Genomic DNA, 23348 nt, shown 5'->3' with positions numbered 1-23348 from the left:
CCCTAATCCGTTCCTGGCAGATATGCAGGGCAGGGGAGGGAATAGCCAGCTGCCTTCCAACACAGGGAAATCCCCACTGCTTTAGAGGCAGCTCCTTCAGCCAGCTCCAGCAGGTGCCTTAGGTTTTGATGTGGCCTTTTTGTGCTGCTACTTGCCCCAGAAGCCACGGAGGCTAGAGAAGCTGTGACAAGCTGGGCAGGCAAAACCATCCCTGGAGGGAGGCCTTGCTGGAAGGACAGTTTGCTAGAGCCTGCAGGCTGATTTTGGGTTTTCACGGTTCTCCAAAGGGAAAAGAATATCATTTGTGATGCTGCTTCTAGCAGGAACCTTCCTGCTCTTCCAGCAGCAGAGGTCCGCGCTACCCCTTCAGCGTGCAATGCTCCTGCACCAAGGATGCACCTGGGTGTAGAATCAAGTCCCTCTCCTGTGCTGAGAGACTATTCCTGCAGTGAGTTACTAGTCCCTGCGCTCTCTTTGAATAAAAAAGCTTGTTCCCAGCATGTGTTTATGCCCCTCTGTCCCCAGCAGGGCTCCTCCCTCCCTGCGGGACAGCAAGGGCCTGGCACTGCAGGGGCAAAGCTCTCCCAGGGGCAGGCATGGCAGAACCCACGCGCAGAGGCTGGATGTCGCCCTCCACGGCCCTGGCTGACAGGGACAGCAGGGGAGCGCTGCCACAGGAGCGGGGTTTTGTCTTGGGGGTACTCGCGATGTGCCAATGCCAGCTGCGGGGGGCAGGAAGATCTTGATGCCGGCACAGGGTAGAAGAGGAGAAATGGTGCCTAGCTCTTGTCCCGCGTCTCTCCAGCTCCCTCCAGGCCCGCAGACGCACGCCCCACCCGAGGGTGCTGCTCAGCCAGGCGAGGTTTATTTACAGAGTAGCTGTACAGGGCACAGCAAGCCAGCAGGGACACAGCCCTGCTTCCCACAGCGGCTTTCTAGGGATTTTCCAAACACCCTCCCCACAAGGAAATCACTCCTTTTCCCTTCTACAGAATGCTCCCCACCGCCACCAGGGCTCAGGATGTGTAGGACTCCAGTAGCTGACCTTTAAATTGGTGGCACAGAAGGAACACAACTGCGGCCAGCAGCACGGGCAGAGCGCACTCTGCAGACCCCTATTTGAACCACACCGTAGCAGCCCCCAAATTCCCTGACCTGCCTCCCGCAGGGCAGCAGAATGAAGGGAGTCGGGAGCTAGTGCAAGCTTGTCCCTCAGACTAGCACATGTTTTCAGAAATAGTGTCATGCTGCTCTCAAAATGAGAGATCCCTCTGCTGCCTTGTTTCTGCTCCCACAAAAGGATGGCGGCTCTTCTTCCCAAGCCGAGGAAAGCCCTTTCCTTCAAGGATCATGAGCAGAAGGGCAGACGTCACCCCATCCCCACACCGTCTAACAGCCAGCCCCACGGCAGGACCTGGGCAGGCTCCAGAGCTGCAGCCATCCTGCCGTTACCTCCTGCGCAGTGCTGACCCGAGCACCGACCAACTACAGGCGCAGCCGCTTGATATCCTCACTGCGGAAGTCGATTCGGAGAGCCAGCACCTGCCGGACCTCGGCGGGAGTAAGGCGCCAGGTGAGCGGGCCTGAGTTTGGGCCCCAGTAATCCAGGATCTCCGTCACCTGGAGAAAGAGGAGAGCTGCAGGAGACAACTTGGCACCAACTGTCCTCGCAGGGGAGTTCAAACTCCAGCTGTGGTCACGGTATTTCCCGCCACTAACCCCTGCAGGCAAACACCCATGAGGCATGGGGCAACTTTTCCAGCTTCTCCGTATCGCTCTCTACAACTGCCTGAAAGGAGGTTGTAGTGAGTTGGAGATCGGTCTCTCCTCCCAAGTAACAAGCGATAGGACAAGAAGAAACGGCCTCAAGTTGGAGGTTTAGATTGGATATTAGGAAAAATTACTTCGCTGAAAGAGTAGTCAGGCACTGGAACAGGCTGCCCAGAGAAGTGGTTGAGTCCCCATCCCTGGAGGTATTTAAAAGACGGGTAGATGTGGAGCTTAGGGACATGGTTTAGTGGTGGACTTGGCAGCGCTAGGTTAATGGTTGGACTTGATGATCTTAAAGGTCTTTTCCAACATAAACGATTCTATGATTCTATACCCCATAGGTGTGACAAGGTCTGGGTGAGCCCAGTAAATCCATGTGGAGTCCAGCTGGGGCTCCCGCAATCCCCCAGTAAAAGCAGACAAAAAGTGCAGCTTACCCTTTCCAGATTGAGGATGGTGGCCATTTGGGAAAGACGGGCAAACTTGTCGCGGATAGTCCAGGTGGTGACCGTGGTGAGATAGGCTATGAGAGACCTCAGCTCCTTGTCAAACTGCAGACCGCCAAGCTGTGAGGACCGTGGGAGCCCTGTTAACTCTCCAAGCAGGCCCAGGGGTTGTGCCAAACACACAATTAACAAAAGTCACAGGGGAGCAGGGGGAGGTCTCTGAGCAGGAGGGTCCCAGTTAGACCATTTATTGCAGGTTAAACTGGCTTATGTTTAGACCCACCTTAAAGCCATCGCCCCCTCCCCCTCTTATTGATGCAAGCTCCTCCCAGCCCCATCACAAAATACACTTTCATGCTGTGTGTGCTAAGGCAAGGTCTCCCTGAGCTGGCCACCAGTGGTGGCAGAGCTTCTTTGAGTGCAACGTTTGCCTCTGCCCCATCCCTTTACTGAGGGTTTCCTAGTGGAGGGTTTGCAGTCAAGCCAGACTACAGGGACAGTGTTTTGCTTACCCTGCTGAAGGTGGATTTGAGCAGCACTTTCTCCAGTTCAATGGCTATGAGACTGGTCATAAGACCAGTGAGGGTATCGTAAATCACTGGAGACAGTCCAGCCTGGAAGCAGAAACCTGTGTCATTCTTGTCAGGAACAACTGAGCAGAGGCCCACAAAACCCAAGCCTATGAGAGCTTTCATGTGAAGACCCATTACTTGCAGGCTCAGTGACTGGAGAGCGCCACAGAAGCGAGCCAGGTCCGTGGGGGTTGCAAGCAGGCTTTGAGAATTGCGGGAGAAGGGGGTGACTGGGTCTCTACGAGCCCTGCAAGGCACCGGAGGACATCTCTGTCTGGCATTCCCCTGAGCAGGGAAAGAGTTGGGAGATGCCACGTGGAGGTCTGGGCAAAGCCTGGCAGGCTGCCACATCCCTCTCTCTCTCTCTCTCTCTCACCTTGAACTCTGTCATCTGCTGTTCCAGATTGACGATGAACTGCTGGACCCAGGGATCGTTAGCTTCATAGTCGCTGAACTCCTCCTGACATTGAAATACAAAAAGGGTTGTTTATGTGGCCTGCCGCAAACAGCAACAAACGGCCCAGAGGACAGGAAGGGAGGTCACTCCTGGAGCAGCGCTGCACCCCTTGTTTCCTCAGGCTCCTCTCTAGCGCAATGCCCCTTTCCAGGCTGGCATGCAGAGCAAGTTCTGGGTATTTTACTGTTGCTCTGTGCCAAAGAAACAGCAGAGAACTGAGGGGAACAAGACAGCGGTTGCTCTGACTGCGCTGCTGTGCAGAGGACGGAGAGTGCAGAAGTATGGCTGGAAGCAGAGAGCACTGAGCCTTACCTCCTCGATGTTGTGGGAGACGGAGAGGAATAGGTTGATCCAGGGCTTCACCTGGGGTTTGATGGCTGTGCTGTTCAGCTCGTTGAGACCTTCCTGAGGGGGACAGGAAGAAGAGAGGAGAGTGACTGAGCACAGCTAATGCCCAACGGCACACAGCCTTTACAGCCAGGCTGCCTTGATGCTGCCTCCCACCCTTGCTGAAAGCAGGGGAAACCGACCCACAGATTTGCCCAGGAAACTGAACCCCAAAGTCCCAGATCCCACACTCTTCCAATGCTGGAGGGCTCTTGAGGACACAATGACAAGAAGAGGAAGGTTGTTGGCCCAGAAGCTGCCGTTGTGCTGACTTGCAGCCTGGTCTGAAGGGCTCGTGCTTCCCTCACCCCTGCCCAGACAGCTACAGAGGTTTCCTGGCAGGAGAGAGGCGTTCAGTTCACATCTCACCAGGGTAGGAAAGGACACAAACACCAGCCTTTCCACTCAGCACCAGCCAGGACACTGTGATTGGACTCAACTGATGCCTCCCGCCTCCAGTGCAGCTTAGCTCAGTAGGAGAAGCTAAAAGGAGGATAAAAGCTGGAACCACAGTTAGTTCCCTGAATTAATCATAACCCCGGCACACGCCATCTCCCCCGAGCAGCAGGTTGTCAGCAAAGGCTGTTCTGTCTGCTTCGATGCTAGAGAGCTCTCTGCAAGCCCTCTCCTGCCAACCACCCCCATTTGGCTCAGCAAGATGTTAAGAAAGCTCACCCAGCATGAAACTGTTCAGGTACCAATACTGCTTGGCATTTGATGGAAGCTTTTAACTAAAACTGGCATTGCTGAGCGGGCCCTGCTGGCAATTGTCCTTTTCCAAGGCAAATTCAATGTGCGTGTGACTCAAGCAGTGCAGGAGCTCGCTGCTCAGCCTCTTGATTGCTTTGCAGCCAGTTTTAATACTGCACTAGAGCTATACTGGAGAGTTTTACTCCTTACTGATGAGCTCTTAGGTTTCAATACTGACCACAAGCCTCAAGAGGGTTCGCTGGCAATTACTGGTCTGAAGGCATCTGGCTGCAGTGAACTGCAAAGCCAAATGAAAAATAGCCTGGCCCCTCTGTGAAGTACAAAGCTGATGGCAAACCTGGTTCAAAATATTCTCTTTTGCTTGGTTTCTTTCCACAGGAGGTATTAGGTCTTCCTGCTCCTCTCCCTGCCAGAGACCACTGTGAAATTTTAGGGCAACAGGCCCCAGCATGCCACACAAGACAGTGGATTTAGCCAGAGCACCTTCTACCCCATGGCAGGGAGTATTTCCATTTGGGAAAGGAGAAACCTGAGAGAAGAGCAGCTCTTCTCTACCAAGAGCCCATCTTCAGTGTTACCTAGTGAGGCTCTGGACAACTTGACAACATGCTGTGCCACGAGGGAGAATGGAAGAGATGGAAACGCTATTAATATTTCTTCTCCTGAAAATGCTGAACCAACTACAACTCTGTGCTGAGTGAAGACAAAGGGAGCAACATTCCTTCTGGCTCTGCAGCTGCTTGCAGTGCGTTTTACGCAGCCGCCAGCTGGTGCGGCTGTGCAGACAGGCTCGATCTGTTGCCATGCCTCAGATTTACTCCCTCCTGCACCCCTATCCAGCACTCCCGAGTCAGACATGCCCCAGGCCTTGGGCTGAAATGATTCCTGCCTGAGCTCTCCCCGAAGACACCGGCCAGCCAGTGTTGGAGGCCAGCAGTAACTCAGCAAGACACTCACCTGCAGCAGGTCACGAAATTTGTTGGAGACAGCGGCCATGTCAGAGAGGCAGCTGTCAATCTTGGCCTGTGCTTGCTCACCCCCGAAGCCTTGGCTAAGCAGTTTGCTGCAGTCACTCTGCAGGGAAGAGATCCACGAGCAAGTTGCAAATTAATAACCTGGACAGTTTCTATCCCTTCATGTTGCTGAGCTCTGGCTGCCCAGCAGCACACTTGCAGGCTAGGACAGGCGCCAAACTCTTGCCCCTGTGAAGGCAGAAGCTGCTGGCTCCAGCTGGGGAGAGGAGAGCAAGAAAGGAAGCCAGGGGCTATCTAGCCCAGCACCAGAGAACCACAGCCTCTCGATGCACGTTTTATTCCACTGGCTCCCGGCCTGTGCCAGGTTGGTCAAGCTGGAGGAACTGGTATTTCCAGCTGTAGCAGCTGGAGATTGCTCTGCCAGCTCAAAATTGCTTTCCTAAGGCTGGAGGGCAAAGACCTCAGGAATTTGGGCATAGCAAAGTCCAGATGGTTTACTTGACCCCCCCAAGGGAGGATATTACAAATTTGATTAAGGAAGAAACAGTAAAGAATCCAGACCGCACCTCCAAAGTCTTCTTTAGGGTCATGATGTTTTCGCTGCAGACTTCCACGTTGTTTAAGGTCACCTGGAAAAAAACAACAAAACAAACCAAAGTAGAATTCATTGGCCTTTCCCAGCACCAAGTCCATACATTTCCTCCATGCCCTGTTCACAGTACAGGCTGAAATGCAAATATTGAAGGGACAGAGTTCCTACCATGTGATCAAAGCATTGCAGATTCACAGAGCTGCATGAAGCTGAACTACAGTAACCGAGCATGTGTGCTGAACCTGCAGCTAGTACAAAGTTTGAGATAGTTTAATCCACTTCTTTTCCTCATCATTCTGTCTACGATGTTGCAGTGAAGCCCCACGTGTGGCTGACTGGCAGAAGACAGGATGTACCCCTGACTTTCTGTGACAGTGTCACGAAGAACAACAGACCAGGAGTGGCTGGAGGTGATGGTTTATACGCTGTGTCTGGAGAAGCACGGGAAGCAGGAAGGCATTCGTATCTAGGCAGGAGGAATCAGCACCCCTCCTGCCAGATGAGTATCTGTTCTTCACCGAACAGACTGTTCTCTACCTGCTGAAGCTGAACTAAATGTCAGTATAAGGCTGGGGTTTGTGCAGACAGGGAAATGAGGCAAGCTGACAGGTGAATGAGGAATTCCAGTGGGAGAACTGACATTTTAAGCACTTTGCTTCAAGAAACCTGTAACCAAGAATTTAATGAAATGGAAGAGCTCAGTCCCTCCTGCTCCCTTTGTTGCCTTCTCTCCTTCTGCAGTGAATGTCCCAAGGAGCCTCTTCAGCACTGGGTGCTCACAGCAACTTACAGAGAGGGAGACAAGTCAGGGTGAGCCAGCCCCTCTCCAGCGCTCTCAGGGTCTCTGCCCACAGGTCTGCTCAAACAGCAGGGCTGGCTGAGAGGAGAGCGCAGATCCAGAGTTGCTCTCCCAGTGAGGTCTTTTCCACAGTGCAAGCTCTATACAGCATCCCACCATGGGGAAGAATGTGTTATGCTGCACAAGACGATGCAATGGCCCTTCAAATGCTCTCCAAGGGGTCTCTAATGCTCACTGCCATGTTTGGCCTGCTCAAACATGCAGAGAGTTGCAGTGCTGCTGTTAGGAGAAGGCACCAGGAGGATCTTGCAGGCCAAGCAGAGCAGACAACCCTGCTCTAACGGAAACACTCTGATCTGATAAGCAAGAATGAAGGAGCCCTGAGCTTGGGCCAGGAAAGTTTCTCATCTAGAGGAAGGTGTCGATGAGACACTCTCCCACCACCTTTGTGCAGAGCCTGTGAAGAACAGGATTGAGGGATGCCTCAAAAGAGCACAGGCTCTTCCCCAGCCTGGAGGGAATCATCATCGCAACAGCCTAAGAGGCAGTCACAGGATCATACTTGGACAGGCCTGGGTGGAAGCCCTACAAACATGAGGTGAGATAGAAGCATCTACCAGACATCCAAAGTCAGGCCAGCCACCACGCCTGAGCAGGTTTTCCGGTTCTCTGAACGTGTGATAGTCGCACCAGTCTTGTTCCCAAGAGCGCTCCATTGTCTTTCCCCTCACCCCAACTCATTCTACATCAGAACAGCCACCAAACCCACCAGAAAGGACTGCTTGGCCTCATCGGTGCTTTCAATGCCTTTGGTATCGAACTTGCCCTGCTGCAGGCTGCTGTGCATGATGTTCACGGCACTGGTCACCCCTCTCTGGAAGTCCTGGAAGGTTGTGGCCGGAAAGCCCTGCTTCAGCTTGTTGTACAGAACCTCCCTATGGGGCAAGCAGAATATACCAGGGCTTAGAGCAAATACTGCAAGCCACAGCAGAGTTGTGCTCTGTGACAGGGGACAGCACTCTGGCTGAGCTGTGACCTGAACAAGGTAAGTGGAACTTCACAGGGATGAAAGAGGGCGGGCAAATATCTCCTGAGAGCATCTAAAGGACACAAGGCTGAAATAAAAACACAACCACCCAATTTCTGAGCTTTCCCAAAAATCTTGCCTGCAGCTGTCTGCTGTCTTCAGTCACAGTTCCCCACTCCCACACTGGGATGAAAAACAGGAGCAGGACAATTTCTGCAGGCTCACCCCAAGTTCAAGTTACAAAGCAATCTCACAAGCAACCCAGAGAACAATTAGGGGTGACCGTGTACCATCAAGCAGGGTAGCACTCCAATGCTACGTGGTGGCTCGGTCTCATAGGGATTTTGGGCCACGAGGTTCCTTTTTCTGTTTGCCCTACAGGTGATCACCACTACTGTGAGAAAAGTATGCCCAGCTCCAGCTTCCCACACCACACCTGACGCTGCTTCCTATGAACATCTTCCATGGAAGTGACAAACTAGAGGTTCAAAGGCAAAGAACACAAGGAAGACCATCTGACAGCAAACACTGCTTGCAGAACGTGAGGTGGAGATAAGTTACAATGAACCCGGTGTATTTTCATTACCTGAAGTCAGACTCCAGCTCAGTGGTGGAGTGGTTGATCATGGCACAGAGACAGTCTATGCTGGAGCTGGACAGAGCACGCCCAATGCACTTCTTCACTATATAAAACACGTCATCCACCATGCTGGAGGTGAGCTGGCCCTTCTCGTAGCTGTCCATGGCAACAGCCTGCAAAGAAAGCTGTCTCAGTGCCCTGGGCTCAGCGAGCGAAGGTGCCCTCTCAGAGCAGTGCCGTGAGCCCAAACCGCCAGCCTGCCCATTTCACCCTGAGCTGAACTGTACCATGTGTGGGCTGGCACCACACTTCCTAGTTTTCAGTAGCCCATAGACCTGGAAGATCTGGCTCTGGAAGATACTCAGGGGTATGTTTGGAGTCACAGTTCAGAAACAACCACTTGCTTTTCAAAGCCAAGGGAAACAAAAGATCTTCCCAACAGCTGCAGACCTGCCGCGTACTCATCTCCCTCCCTAGGGATGCTCAGCAGAGGACTGTGGAGCACAGGCATACGTCTCGGCTGCTGGCGGAGAGCGAAGGCTATTCAAGCAGCAGTCTGAGCCCTACCTTGTTGACGGTCTCCCTCATGAAGTATTCCTCCATGGTGATGTAGTAGCCAATGAGCTCTTGCATGGTGCAGCTCAACAGACTGTTGTTGAGGAGCTTGTCCAGGTATTTTTGATGCTCTACAGAACACAAAAGAGAACCATCAGCAGGGACCAAGTGTCAGAAAGCAGTTCCACCTAATCCCCTTGCTGCCTATCTCACGGGCACCCAACAGACACACACCTGCAAAGCCCAACCTGGAGTAAATCACAGGCCTCAACTGTGGAGCTGAAATTGCTGAGCTGAATTTTGCAGGTGACAAAAGTGACTTCCAGAGCTCCATGGAGTACCAAAACCCTGAGCGTGTTTTCCCTGTGGCCTCCACCTTTAGGATCTGTGTCTGCAGTGACCAAAGGGCCCTCCCTCTCTTTGGGGACCTTGTTTACTATGCTCCGCAGTCATTCCTAATGTTGGTTTCCCTGTTAGAGGGAACAACCAGTGCTGAAAACAGGTTTGGAGAGGCCAGGCTACACAATCCTCTTCCACAGAGTGCTCCCAAAGTGTCTTTGCAGATCCTGTGTCACTCTGCTCTGCCACTAACTCAGATATATCTCCACTTCTGGCTGCAAGGAGCAGAGAGTCTGCAAGTATTGGTATTCAAGGTGTTACCTTGCTTTACCTCCTCTGAGGCCATAGAGTCTCCCACCTCAAAATCAGATATTATTCGTCTCTTGATGAACCTCAAGTAGAGCTCACTGCGGGCATTCATCAGAGTGACTTCTGTTAAAATAGGGTCAAGTTCCCTGGAAGGAACACAGCAAGAATCAAGGCAGCAAGACTACAAAAGGAGAAGCACTAATTTAACTCAGTTTAGTATGTTCTCTGTTCTCTGACTATGAGATCAATACTGCCCCTTTGCATCTGTGCCGTCGAGTGGCAAAGCTCAGCAGAATGACAGGTACGTGCAAAGAATGCACGTACAGTCAAAACATCCTGAAAAAATCATTACAGAGAAGCTTCTTTTTTCTTCATGGGTTGAGAACAACCACATTAAAATCACAGCAGTAAGGACTGCAAGACTCTAAGCAACCTGATATAACTTCAAAATCAGCCCTGTTTTGAGTGGGAGGTTGGACGAGAGACCTTCGGCAGTCTTGTCCTACCTCAGTTTTGCTATGATTCTGTGAGCCCTACACAGCCAGTGTCAGAACGGCCTGGTCCCTGCCATGTCCATATATATGCTTTTGTGCACAGATTCACGTGTTTCTCTGAAAATGATGAAGAATCTGTTTAAGCTCAACAGCTCAGGAAACATGAGACCAAAAAAGCATGTGACAATGCAGAACATGGTGTTCAGATCGGTGATGACTATGAAAAAAAAGACTGTCACATCAGCAGCTTTGTCATCAGTGTGCACAAAAGAACTTTACAAATCCTGCTCAAAGCCTCACAACACGCAAGTGGGACAAGGAACCAGTATCTTTATTTTACAGATGAAAAAGCAAAAGGTCAGAAAACTCGGGATGCATGTGCAGTTACTCAGAGCAAATAGTAAGTGGATCTCTATATTACCGCTGAAATAATCAGTCGTGCAGACTCACAGACAGATCTCACTTGAGACACAAGTTTTTTTTTCAAGGCATGTTTAGAAGTTTTGCAATGCCAAAAGGTCTGGGTGCACTTTCAAATGGCCTTACTTAAGGGCTATGGAAATACTTAAGAAGGAGGGAAATTGAAAGGAGGGAAATTGAAAAATTCATTAGCAAGGAACTGATGTTCCAGAGTTGCTGCAGCAGCAGTACAGATTAAATAAGACCCAAAGATTTATTCCTGATTCTGTCACAAGTTATCTGCCCAGGGAGTTGCTCCATTTCGTGAGCTCCGAGGACCATACTCTGATCATCAAAAGGTAGTGGGCACAGGCAATTAAAGTCTCAGTCCTTTGTGTGCAGTGATATTGCCAGCCCTCCAGCAATGTTTAGGGCCAAGGCTTAAAAGTAACGAGTAAGCAAAATAAAGCACCACCACAGAAGCTGCCTTTATAAAAGGGCAGTGAAGGGCACCTACCAATTGGATTTTATGCTTTAGTAGCCACAAAGCCTCTGGAAGACTGGGAGAGTTATCTAAATGCTAAGTAGTGTTAATAACAGCTGAAGAGTGGAAGGTTAGAGAGCAAAAGAAGGTTTTGTTTGTACCTTGGTTCAATCTTCTCTGCAGAAGAACTTCTCATCATGCTATTCTGAACTTGCTGGAACTGCAATCACAAAAAAAAGGGAGAGTCATGAAAGTCTTTGCTGATGACTTGGAGTTAACAGCCGCTTCTCCTGCTGTAGCCTAAGGAGGTGCTTAGTCAGGGGGGTGATAGGAATGCTTTGCAGGCAGCACTACCAGCAAAGGGAACCGCATCAGTTCACCTCCTCCTCCAAGACAGAGCTCAGCCTGCCAGGAAGCGCGGTGGGATGGGAACTCCAACAGAGGCACCAAGGTATGTGATCATGAGACAGTTACAGCAGCCCTGCATCTAGCAGACAGAAGCAGGAACAAGACAGTGGGGAAGGTGTACTGAAAGCGCCCTACACACCTGCAGAGCAAAGAATCCTGTGCCCTGGGTCCATTTAGCATGCTCCCAATGAATCCTTCTCTGCAACAGAAGGGATAGCTACAGGCTGGACCCCTCCAGCCATCAGTGCAAATAGGGAGTAAAGCAAGGTTTCTCTCAATACACAAGGTCAGACGTTGCCACCTCTATGGCAGTTGGAGCCCCACTGAGCTAGATGGAGGCCGCAGCTGGCTGCGTCAGGCAGCATCACACCCCTCTTACCTGCCTGTGATAGTCCCTCTCTTTGATGAACTTGTCCACCACTTTCTCCACCTGCCGGTCGCACTCCACTTGCAGGTGCTTGATGAGGGTGTACAGCCTCCCTGGCCCGTAGTAGGTCTCCACAATGGGTTGGTGGGTCTCCACAATACGAGCAATCCCTGCAGGGAGAGGGGAAGCACAAGAGAGAGACTCAAGCATGAGTTCCCATCCAGTCTGGACCCAGAGCAGAGCTACACAGGTCCGCAGACAGGACCTAACAAAGGATCATTCTCTCCCCCGATAGGCAGTTTAGACTGTCCAGCCACTCTCTAGTGCCTCACTGGAGGCCTGCCATTACCACCGCTCATTCCATGGCATCTTTTCTCTGCATGACACATTCCATCTTCTCTGCTGTTTATTGCAAGGCTGCAGTGCAAATCTCCTAGAGCAGAAGCCATCTCTCTTCCTAACAAGAACTCCTGCCATGCGACGTGTGTCAGCTGCCCCCCTACCCAGCAAGATACAATGTATGAAGCTTCCATGGGAGAAAGCTGCACGAGGTAAACCTGGCAGGGGACATAACTGCCATCCAAATCCAGCCTCAGCTTTCAGCACCTATCAGGTTACAGGAGAAGAGCAGTGCTAGGAAAATCAGCCTAGGGAAAGCTCAGCTCTTATCTTTCAGGCAGATGTCCAAGAGAGCAAGTGTTAGTGAAGGCCAGACCTCCTTGGAGAAAAAGCTCATCTCCAAGGACATTTCTATCCAAGATTGCTTTCTTCTCACAAATTCTCTACTCCAAGAGTTAGCAACGCTCCCCCTCTTTTGAGGCTACTGCCAAGAAAGTCTCGGCAGCTCTAAGGACCTTCAATAGCAGCAAGAATGCCAGACGGGGAGAGTGACTTGGCAGTGGTACAGCCTGGAATTATAGCAGACTTAATAGAGAAGACAGTTAATCACCATGGGATCTCAATTACTGTCTTTGGCGCCATTCCCACAGAGCATTTATATTCCCTTCTCTCCCTTCCCTCTCTGCTTTCAAGCTCCTGTGGTCCTCCTTGAAGATCCAGGCTTGGAGGCATCAACAGCTGCTCAGTCTTAAGGGATCCGATTAGTTTGTCTGGAGAGCTGCATGTCTGAAGAAACCTTCAGGGAATACCCATTTATTCTAAGGATGCAGAGAACAGGAAGAGCCTGATTCCTGGAGGAAGCCAACAAATCCTTTGCAAATCCACTTTGTGCCTGCGCAAGCTGTATGTAGGAAAGCTTGCTTATTGTAATGTCCTCTCCTGGCTGGGAAAAACTCTATTAGTTGTGTCCCTGTCCCTCTAGCCTGACACTCCCATAGCTCAAAGGGGAAGGAAGCATTTTGTGATCTCCTGGAGCTAAAATTAAAAGCATTTAAATTGATGGACAATCTCATCACGGACTTTTTTCAATCCATCAGAAAAGAGGAAAGGAAGATTACCTTCGAAGAGGAGTGTCAGGGTGTCCGCAAAGATGACAGCAGCTCGGCGGTCACTCATGTCTGTCCCCATCACCAGCTGCAGGTTCTCTTCTGCTTTGTTGGCCACCTGCATGACAACAGGACTGGTCAGCTGGTAACACTCAAAGATATTCTTCGCCCCATAGGGTGGTCCTCTGTCTCCTGCCCTATAGAGCTTTTGCTGGCCTTCCCATTGCAGGAGCTACTGCTGTTGTTCCTCCTTTGAACACGGATCCTCTCCCCTCCTGTGGAAAACTCAAGGATCAAGGAGAGGCAGAAACTTGTTCTTCTCTTTCCAGGCTCCCTTGCATGAGCTTTAAGCAAGGACAAAGAGCAAGATACCGAAGGAGAAGCCAGCCAGCCTGTGGGATCTGTATTCAGACACCAGAAAACCCATCCCAGGATGCAAAATGCAGGGAGAGAGATGAACTAAGGCCAGTGCTGGTTTCTAAGATTAACAAGCCAGAGCCAAGATCTCCTTCCACAACATCTGTTGACAGAGACTGGGTTTTGCTTTCCCCTAGGAGACCAGACAGGTCATGGTGTGTTTCACAGAACCTGTTACCTGCTTGCAGAGGTACTCCGAGAACTTGCTCAGCCCCTCCTCATGTAAGCGAAGCAGAGGAAAGATCTTGAAGAACCGTTCCACCTGGGGCAGGTCTCCCTGCTTCATAGCTGTGTCAAACTTCTCTGTGACAATTGTCTTCAGGCGCTGCTCTGCTTCCTGCAGGAGCTTCAGGTTGGCATCAATTATGCCCCCTGGTCAAAAGGACAGAAAAGAAAGGGAAAAGTGACAGCACAATGTTAGTATTGTATCAAGGGCTACTATTTTTTCCCAGGAGAGAGATCAACACTGTGCAGCCCTAGGGTGAGAAGGCAGAAGACATATTGGAATTCCCCTACAAGCAAAGAAAGATAGGTACGTGTGTGATGTACACAGAGCTAATGTTGTGGTCTTGCACGGAGGATGCGAATACATCAACCGGACATTTCTTTTAAGGATCAGGCAATTTACTCCTTCATTTCCAGTTGCTCTGCTTGGTAGCACACCGTAACACTGCAGCAGTTCTCCCTGACAGAGCCTTCTCCCTCACTTCTTTTGTCCTGCACGTTTTGTCCTTCACCTAGTCGGTACGTGAAATGCCATTAAAGTTGTGTGCCAGGAACTCTCCTTTCAATTAATGATAATTCAAACCTAATAACACTTCAAAAATGTTCATCTCTATGTTACTCTATAACATACTAAGATCTTTGGCTAGCATTAGATCTTCCGCTTTGTCTATTGAGCTGAGGCTGTCTGCCATGGGAAACTGTGCAGCCTCTAGTTATCTACTGGAAAGGTGACTTATCAGCTTCTCCTTACCAACAGTACTTACCTTCCTTGCCCTGACGACTGAGCTCAATCACTGATTTGTCCAGAGACAGGTAGCGATGGATGTGAGCTGCTGCTTGTTCATAATCTTCATTTCGCAGGGCTGTTTGAACTCCATCCATGCAGAACTTCAGGTCAAGGATGTCGTCAGCTCTCTGAATGGCCTGATAGAGCCGATTCTGCAAGAAAGGCAACCGGTAAGGCTTCCTGCTGAGGGCTAGACCAGAGAAAGAGAATTATGAAGACAGGAAGAAACAGACTGAAGCAATACTTCTTTACACGATAAACAACTACGTAAGCAGAAACCCAAACTACTTAAAAAGTCATAAGACCAATGACTCCAAAAGATGAACAGTATTTACCTGTCAAAACTCAGACTGTACTCAGAGGCCATACTCCACTTTAATAAACAGGCAGAGACCAGAGACACAAACACACATCATCCATTTTGATTTAAGCAGTTGTGCTGGGCGCTGGGACTTGACATCTCTTAGCCTACCTCTGCACAAAGAATATGACAGCCCAGATTCCTGACTGCTCTTGGGTGACAATGACTGTCTCCACTGTCCTCAGCTCTGCAACAGTTGACAAAACAGTGCTAACGAAGACTAACTTCAGCTTATTCACCATATTCTACCAGGAGCTGCATGGACAGAAGGGGATGCTGGAGAACAAGCTGCTATATGGAAAATCATATGCATTATTTACTCTTGTACCCTGCAATATCCAGGAGCCCAGCAAGATACCATTACTTAACAACACTAGAAAATGCTAAAAGAACGAAGCTGTTTCCATCCCACCTGTCCACTGAAGAAAAAAGCGCATTTCTCTGTTGCGCTGTGAGCACACAAGCAGACAGAATAAGGCTTGGTGGTGACAAGTCCCAAACACTCCCTCAGTCCAGTTACCTTGGCAAGGTCAAGCTGGCGGACTTTACTGCTGACGTTCTCGGCCAGGTTACAGGTGAAGGTGATCATCCCCGCTAACTGCTGGGCGTCCCCCTCGATGAGCTGCAAATTAGGGCTGAAAACACAAGCGAATTGAACATAAGATGCAAATACTAAGTAGTCGGATGGTCTGCAACAGCAGGATGGTTCTTCCTCCAAACCCGAATGCTCCTGTCAGCAACAGTATCTCTCATCTCATGCCCCTCCTCCTTACAGGAGCAAAGCATCAAAATCAAACAGACTGCTTTGGAAGAGGCTGCGCAGACAGACTAACAGCTGTCTCGCTACCAGACAGGGCATGAATGAGCCACTGAAGCTTTATGATACTCTCCACTTCTGAAGCGGAAGGTGAAGTCCGTAAACTTGTGCTCCAAGCTTCGACCAGACGTGAGGCCACGTTGGCTAACTTTCTAGACTGCCTGCACAAGCTCACCACAAAGAGGCAGTAATATTTGTCCACACCTGTAAACAGCCTGACACAGGACATCTGATCCAAGCATTGATGCTGCAACCTGACAATCTCTGGCGTGAGACCTTCAAAGAACTGCTCAGCCTATGCCAAAATGGATTGGTCTTGTCAGGGCACAGCAGTTCCCCCTGTTAGTGCTGCGGAGAAGAACCGGGTGCCTGGGGGTGAGGATCCAACTACTGTTCCCTACCACAAACTGATTTAAAGTCTGACATTTTCTGAGAATGAACGTCCTTCCTTCGCAACACTGAAACGAATTTTCACGTAATGCAGTAAGCAGGGAGATACTGAACAGCGCGTAGAAGCAGAAAGAAGGGGAGAGAGCAGGGATCGCTAACCCCATACGATGAAGTGCAACCATCTTGTTCTCTATGGTGCTTTGCTGCTCCAGGAGGGCATCCAGCTCTTCCTGCACGACTTTCTGAAAGACAAGGACAAAGGAAGTTTTGTGCGAATTCAGGTCTCCTCTGGGCCAGCAACTTATCACAGACCCTACATCCAAGTCAAGGACATGCAGCTAGCAAGGCGTTAGTGCTTCCAAGAGCTCATATGACAATTAAACCCTTCCTAGTATCTCATTTTAATCCTGTAAATACTTATATCCACGCCATTTCAGAGCATCAGTTTTGCCAACCTCATCGCACAACTTTTAAGTCAGGTAACCCACAAACTCCTCCCCTGGCCGAGCTTTCAACGCCCGAGGACCCTGAATCCGCAGGCTGTTCACGATTCAGGGGCGCCAGTTCCGCGGAGGCGGCACCGTCCCCCCGCCGGGCGCGGGGGACGGCTGAGCCCCTATTTATTAACTCCGAAAAGGCTCCGCACGACTACGGGAGCCGTGACAGCGAGGCACCCGCTCCCCTTGTCGCCACAGCAGCGCGCCGGAGCGGGGCTGGAGCAGCGAACACCTCCGGGCTGCCGCGTCCCGCACCCCCCGGCCCGCCCCGCCGTAGCCGATCGCCCCACCGCCTGACGGGCCCGCCCCCCACACACCTCCTCCTCACACAGCCGGCTGTAGGCGGCCTCCAGGTCCGCCAGGTCGGTGAGCGACTGAATCCCCTCCATGGAGAGGGCGGAGGCGGCCGAGCCACCGCCCTCCCCCGCCAGCGCCCTCGGGCCCGGCGCCGTGGCCGCCGCCATCTTTGGGGTGCAGTTGACGCGGCCGATACAGCCGTGAGGCCCGTCGGGGCCGCCGATGGCGGTGCCTGAACGTTTGCGGCCGCTCGGCTCCGCCTGGCAGCGCGGGAGGCTCGCGCTCCCCCGGCGCTCTACGCTAAAAGGCGGCTGTTTTTTTTTTTTCTGGAGGCTCTTGGTAGGGGGAGCCGCTGCCATCGCTCCGTGATCATTCAGGCGCTGCTCGGGGCAGCCTCCCTCGCCACGAGGCGCGCGCGCGCCGGGCCTGGCAGAAAGCCCCTGCGAGGAGGCGCGGGAGGGTAGGGCGCAGGCGCGGGGCTCATGGCGGAGCGGGCCGGAGGCGCGCCCGCCTAGGCAGGAGCAGCATCTGCCGCCATCCGCCTTCATCCGCACGGTAAGGGCAGCCCCGCCGCGCCGAGCCCGCCCAGTGGCGGCCCCTCGGCTGGGGGGACGTGGCATGGGCCGCCATTTTCGCGGGGGGAGCGGCCACAGGCCCGAGCGCTGCGGGCTCCTCGGGGCCTGGGCCTGTGGGGGACGGCTGGGCCGGGCCTTGATCTGTGGCCCGTTCCCGGAGCCTGCGGCCCTGCTCCCCGCAGGGCGTGGGGAGCCCGCCCGGGATGTGGGGCGGTGCTGGGCTGCGGGTCCTGGGAGGGCCTCGGCAGAGCTTGGGGCGCCTGAGGGCCGGTTCCCCCGGCCTGCAGCACCCGTCGGAAGGAGTGCGGCGGCCTCTGCGCAGCTGGGGTTCCTTCCCGCGCTAGCCCCGGGGAAGGGAATCGGCTCCGGCGCTCGCTCCAGGCTGGTGTGGGTAGCTTGGCTCGTGTGAAGTGAAGCGGCGAGAGCAGTGAGGTGTAACGGCATAGGGCACCTCTGGAGGAATTTGCTGACTTTGGTTGGTTTCTGAATAACTACAACCGTAAGAGGAGTCCTGGTCAGTCATGCGGCAGTAAGGAGCTCAGCTGATGCTCGGCAGCCTGGTTATCTTTGGGAGAGCCTTTTGCTTCGTAGTATTCATAAATACCAAATAACTTGAGGTGGGTGGCAGTCAGTGCCTCGGGTGACAAACACTTGGGTGAAAGGGCGATGGTTAGGTAGGGTGTGATAGTATGGAGGGACAGAAGGGGCTTGGAGTCATGACGTGTTTTCTAAATTCCTGCTAAAATACATTAAGCACTGGTCTTTACCAAGGTGGATGGGCCACCTTTACTTAACCTGGAAAAGGATTGTGTATAATTTTATATATGTTCAATAAATAAAGCGATACATGCAGACGAACAAGAGGGCAGTGGTTCTCTCTCTGTGCCCTATGGAAGACTTTGTTTTTACAAAGTATATGTTTTTGTTCTACTTGTTGCAGATTTGGTGGAGCTCCGATAAGGTGAAACAAACGCGTTGCCAGCATGTTTCTCTACAACCTGACGTTGCAGCGTGCCACTGGCATTAGCTATGCTATCCATGGCAATTTCTCAGGTAATCGTCCCCTCCCTTAACGCATCTTGGCTTGAGCTCTCTTGGGTAGTAGAGAAAAAAAGGTGTTTGTTCTTTGTTTGGTTTGGTTGCTGAAGCTAGCCTGCTTCAGTATATTATTTTTTCTCTGGTATATTATCGTTTGCTCTTGTGTGTTACCTAAGCTATTGTAACTTGTGGAAAGATCAAGAGAAGTTTGGCTTGATTACGCGTAGATTTAACTTAGTATTTTGTTCACATTCCTGGTCTGTTAAAAGATGCTTAAACAGTAGTGGCACCCAACGTGGTGAATAAGTTGCTTTGAATTCTTCTGTAGTAATCATAAAACTCTTTGGCATTTAGTAGTTGTGAAGTTTTATTTTCTTTCTTACAGTGCTTCTTGAAATTGCATGTTATTGCTGACTCTTCTTCATGTTTTGGGTTCTGTAGGAACCAAACAACAAGAAATTGTTGTTTCCCGGGGCAAGATCCTGGAGTTACTCCGCCCTGATCCCAACACAGGGAAGGTTCACACCCTGCTGACTGTGGAAGTGTTCGGAGTCATTCGCTCCCTCATGGCCTTTAGGCTGACAGGTGGGACCAAAGACTATATCGTCGTGGGAAGCGATTCAGGGCGCATTGTTATTCTGGAGTACCAGCCCTCAAAGAATGTGTTTGAGAAGATTCATCAGGAAACCTTTGGCAAGAGTGGATGTCGCAGAATTGTTCCAGGCCAGTACTTGGCTGTAGACCCAAAGGGCCGCGCCGTCATGATCAGTAAGTCAGTCTGTCGGCTTGTTTTCTCCTTATTTTTTTTCTCCTGTCTTGGGGATATTTGTTTTGGAGTGAGTTTCTGCCAGGTATAATTGGAAGTATTTCTTCTCAGGCAGTTTGTTAGGCTGTGAGACATGTCAAGGAGAATGCAGGCATTCAGAATAGTTCCTTGACACTGATGGAATTGCACAAATTAATTCTAACAGTGGGCCAAAACAATTTGGAAAGAGGCCAGCGAGCTTAGCGGTGTGCAGAGCCCTGAAGTGTGATGTCTGGGAGAGAAGTTGGGATTGCAAGCGTCGGCGCTACAGCATGCTCAGTCAGCTCCCATAGCCTGAAATGATGTTATGAATTCATGTCTCTTCTCTGAGATGTACTGTGGAGACAGCTAGATGCATTTCTGATCAGGCTTTGCAGGTAGAAGGAGATGTGGGTAACTTTTTTGTAAGATTTACCATGAGGTGTCTTAGTTACTTGGGACATGAACTTTCTCGGTTTGCCGTAGCCAGCTTTGTGCGATGCTGCTTTCTTGCACACTGAGAGCGGGGACTTGCAATGATAGGTGGTTTGACAGTGCCCCTTTGTCGTGGTTTAACCCCAGCTGGCAGCTAAGCCCCACGCAGCCGCTCGCTCACTCCCCCCCGGTGGGATGGGGGAGAGAATCAGAAGAGTAAAAGTGAGAAAACTTGTGGGTTGAGATAAAGACAGTTTGATAGGTAAAGCAAAAGCCGTGCACACAAGCAAAGGAAAACAAGGAATTCATTCACTCCGTCCCATCGGCAGGCAGGTGTTCAGCCATCTCCAGGAAAGCAGGGCTCCGTCACACTTAACGGTTACTTGGGAAGACAAATGCCATCACTGTGAATGTCCCCCCCTTCCTTCTTCTTCCCCCAGCTTATATACTGAGCATGACATCATACGGTATGGCATAGCCCTTTGGCCAGTCTGGGTCAGCCCCCCCGGCTGTGCCCCCTCCCAGCCTCTTGTGTACTGGGCAGAGCATGGGAAGCTGGGAAGTCCCTGACTAGTGTAAGCACTACTTAGCAACAACTAAAACGTCAGTGTGTTATCAGCATTATTCTCATCCTAAATCCAAAACACAGCACTGTATCAGCTACTAAGAAGAAAATTAACTCTATCTGAGCTGAAAGCAGGACACTCTTTATATTGGGAATACAATAAACGATATTGTCTCCTTTCTAACAAGTCTTGTTTTTGTGGGTGAGAAAGTAGCACGGTCACAGTTGTGCCATTCACATTGATAGTTAAGGGTGATAAGTGTTATGTTGGGGGTGCTGTGTATCAGGCAAGAATACATTTTTTTAGTTAAAATATTTTTGAGGAAAGGTCTCTGCCAAATTGCTTTAAATGGTGGAACATCTGGCTGTTTTTTTTAATTTGTTTTTGCTTTCCTGCAGTCTGTCACCTCTCCTGTGGTGGAATGAGTGAGTAGACCTGCCTGTAGCCGTTGTAGATTGAATGTTGGGCTGGATGGATGTAGCCTGAAGGGTCAGTCTTCGGCTTTAAAGAGCTGGAGTTGTCATTTGTGCTTGCAGCCTGAAACATTAAACATGAGACATTCGAAGTCAATTGGTGGCACAGAGATAAATACCAGTGGTGAACTTCAGCGGAAGTAATGCTGACATGCTCTTGCAAAGTCTTACATTGATGTGGGACTGCAGGTGTGATCAGATTTGATCACCGGGTGATGTGCTTCAGGTGCCATTGTCCTTTTCTTGCAGGTGCGATTGAAAAGCAGAAGCTGGTGTATATCTTGAACAGAGATGCGGCTGCTCGTCTCACCATTTCCTCCCCACTGGAAGCCCACAAGGCCAATACCTTGGTCTACCACGTGGTGGGAGTCGATGTGGGATTTGAAAACCCAATGTTTGCTTGTCTGGAAATGGATTATGAGGTGAGAACAACTTGATCTCCCTTTGCTGTCTTTTGAGCTTTGTTGTTCCTCTTCTGTTCTTAATCTGTCTGTGGAGGTGGGGAACGTTGGCTGCTTCTGTCTTGGTAGTTCTTAAATTCTTGCAGTTCAACTACAAAAGTGCGTATTTTCTTCCTCTGAACTTTATGTGCATCTTCCAGCAAGTCTTCTTTTGGACTTTCATTCTGATGTTATTCAAAGCTGTTTCCTGATGCATCATCATTGTTCTCCCCCTTTAATACCTTTCTTGACTGGCACCCTCATGTGTTCTGTTTTTAGGAAGCAGACAATGATCCCACAGGCGAAGCAGCAGCCAACACACAACAGACATTGACATTTTATGAACTGGACTTGGGTTTGAACCACGTTGTTAGGAAATACAGTGAGCCCTTGGAAGAGCACGGCAACTTCCTTATAACAGGTACTGCCCGCCTGGCCACAAATTAATTTTCCTGTGGATCTTCTTGGTTCCCATTCCCCAGGGAAACAATCAATACACTTTACGTCTTAGGAGTTGTTTTGGTGGTAGTCTGAGCCATTAGTGTAAATTAATTGACTTTGGAGTCAGGTGGTGAGTGGTGGTTCACACATGGAAATATGCCAGAATTCATAGATAGAGCTGCGGTTTGGAGGTGCTCCTCATGTCTCTTCTTCTAGATGTGTTCTGGATATTGTCTGGATTCCAAAGCTGGGATATTAACTGAAATTAGCTGGTAGCAGATGCAAGAGCATGTACTTTAGGTAATGCATAGGTACTGTTGTACACTCTTGCACGGGATTCCAGCAGCTAATATGCATTCAAAAGGCAGTAGATGAATCCATGGGCTAAAAGCCCACTTGCAGGGATTGGATGCAAAGCTAACCTAACACCTTTGACCTGGGAAACTGCTGAACCACTGCAGATTCTTCTCCAAGCCCAAAGGAAGCTAAGCTAGGAGAGCATCCTTGTACGCTTGCCCTGTTGTTGCATCTTCATGGGCAGCTGGCAGACACCCAATATTGGGCTGGATCTGACCACTACTACTATTTTGATGATATCTTTTGTTACGCTGGGATTTCAGTAGAAGCATTTTAGAAAACATAATCTAAAAATGAAAGATATGTCAGAAAACCATCTGGCAGATTTTTTTTTTTTTTTTTTTTTTTGACAGCAAGCAAACATGCCAGTAACCCAAGGGTTGTGTTTAACTGACAAGTTGCTAGTGTGGTATTTTGGGCATGTCATGGCTTTCTAGACGAGAATAAGCCATGAATGATAAAACATAAGCAGTTTGTCTGAAGCTGCATCCTTCCTTTTTTCTCCTTCCTGGCCCCCGAGTTCCATCTGCCCTGTTCTTACACCGACCCGGGAAGCTGTACTCAGTGTTTTGTCTTCTCCTTTGATAGGAGTGGATTCATATATGCAGGGTGATACAGAGCAATGGAAACTATGTTGCTTTCAAGAAAACCAAAATAAATGTTCTGCTGGGAGGCAGATCTGTGATAAGGGCTTTTCTCATAATAATGTTTCTTTTTTGTTTTTCAGTTCCTGGTGGTTCTGATGGACCTAGTGGGGTGCTGATCTGTTCTGAAAACTATATTACTTATAAAAACTTCGGTGACCAGCCTGACATCAGATGCCCAATTCCCAGGAGACGGGTGAGAATTTTGGGATTCCTGCCCCCCCCCCCCCCTTTTTTTTTTTTAACGATTAGCTTTGTCAGTGCTGAATGAATGCTTGTCCAGAGGAGGGCCACAAAAATGATCAGAGGGGTGGAACACCTCTGCTATGAGGAAAGGCTGAAAGAGCTGGGGCTGTTCAGCATGGAGAAGAGAAGGCTGCAGGGAGACCTTATTGCAGCCTTTCGGTACTTAAAGGGGGCTTATAAGAAAGATGGGGACAGACTTTCTAGCGGGGCCAGTAGCGATAGGACAAGGGGCAATGGTTTTAAACTAAAAGAGGGTAGATTCAGGCTAGATAGAAGGAAGAAATTTTTTACGATGAGGGTGGTGAAACACTGGAATGGGTTGCCCAGAGAGGTGGTAGATGCCCCATCCTTGGAAGCATTCACGGACAGGCTGGATGGGGCTCTGAGCAACCTGATATAGTTGAAAATGTCCCTGCCAATTGTAGGGGGGTTGGACTAGATGA

The 23348-nt window shown here is 50.3% G+C and overlaps 2 protein-coding genes and 1 long non-coding RNA gene across 6 annotated transcripts in view; 2 read left to right on the top strand and 1 right to left on the bottom strand.

Annotated features, from left to right (window-relative positions):
* Window positions 1–16: 16 nt before the first annotated feature.
* On the bottom strand, window positions 17–17454 carry COG4 (component of oligomeric golgi complex 4; the record flags this gene model as incomplete). Of its 3 annotated transcripts, XM_082319379.1 has the most annotated exons (20): window positions 17–1620; window positions 2208–2336; window positions 2729–2830; window positions 2927–3073; window positions 3165–3248; window positions 3558–3650; window positions 5301–5417; window positions 5884–5946; window positions 7478–7643; window positions 8322–8488; window positions 8883–9001; window positions 9531–9664; window positions 11057–11115; window positions 11683–11840; window positions 13128–13233; window positions 13711–13904; window positions 14522–14696; window positions 15426–15540; window positions 16272–16354; window positions 16927–17454. In XM_082319379.1, 20 exons carry the CDS (start codon window positions 17452–17454, stop codon window positions 1486–1488), a joined length of 2874 nt encoding a protein of 957 aa, XP_082175505.1. In that variant the 3' UTR covers window positions 17–1485. The 3 variants fall into 3 exon arrangements, with proteins under 3 accessions (XP_082175505.1, XP_082175506.1, XP_082175507.1); XM_082319380.1 differs by lacking the exon at window positions 2927–3073 and having other exon boundaries at window positions 630–1620; XM_082319381.1 differs by lacking the exons at window positions 17–1620; window positions 2208–2336; window positions 2729–2830; window positions 2927–3073; window positions 3165–3248 and having other exon boundaries at window positions 3509–4133.
* LOC309594093 lies at window positions 11093–13114 on the top strand. Its single transcript, XR_014228953.1, has 3 exons — window positions 11093–11346; window positions 12087–12221; window positions 12703–13114. It is a non-coding gene; the product is annotated as an uncharacterized lncRNA (long non-coding RNA).
* Window positions 17359–23348, top strand: part of SF3B3 (splicing factor 3b subunit 3) — a 31326-nt gene continuing 25336 nt past the window's right edge. The window contains exons 1-6 of one of the 2 annotated variants that reach the window (XM_082319375.1): window positions 17359–17461; window positions 18422–18534; window positions 18961–19287; window positions 21027–21199; window positions 21497–21638; window positions 22743–22855. In XM_082319375.1, coding sequence (XP_082175501.1) covers window positions 18465–18534; window positions 18961–19287; window positions 21027–21199; window positions 21497–21638; window positions 22743–22855 — 825 coding nt within the window. In that variant the 5' untranslated portion in view covers window positions 17359–17461; window positions 18422–18464. Of the gene's footprint in view, window positions 17462–17592; window positions 18099–18421; window positions 18535–18960; window positions 19288–21026; window positions 21200–21496; window positions 21639–22742; window positions 22856–23348 lie in introns of those variants that run through there. The other variant, XM_082319376.1, reaches the window with a different exon arrangement.

Source organism: Platalea leucorodia, assembly GCF_965183815.1.
Source record: "Platalea leucorodia genome assembly, chromosome: 8".
Taxonomy (NCBI): domain Eukaryota; kingdom Metazoa; phylum Chordata; class Aves; order Pelecaniformes; family Threskiornithidae; genus Platalea; species Platalea leucorodia.
Note: the sequence above shows the minus strand (reverse complement) of the source record. Positions and strands in the feature narration are given on the sequence as shown.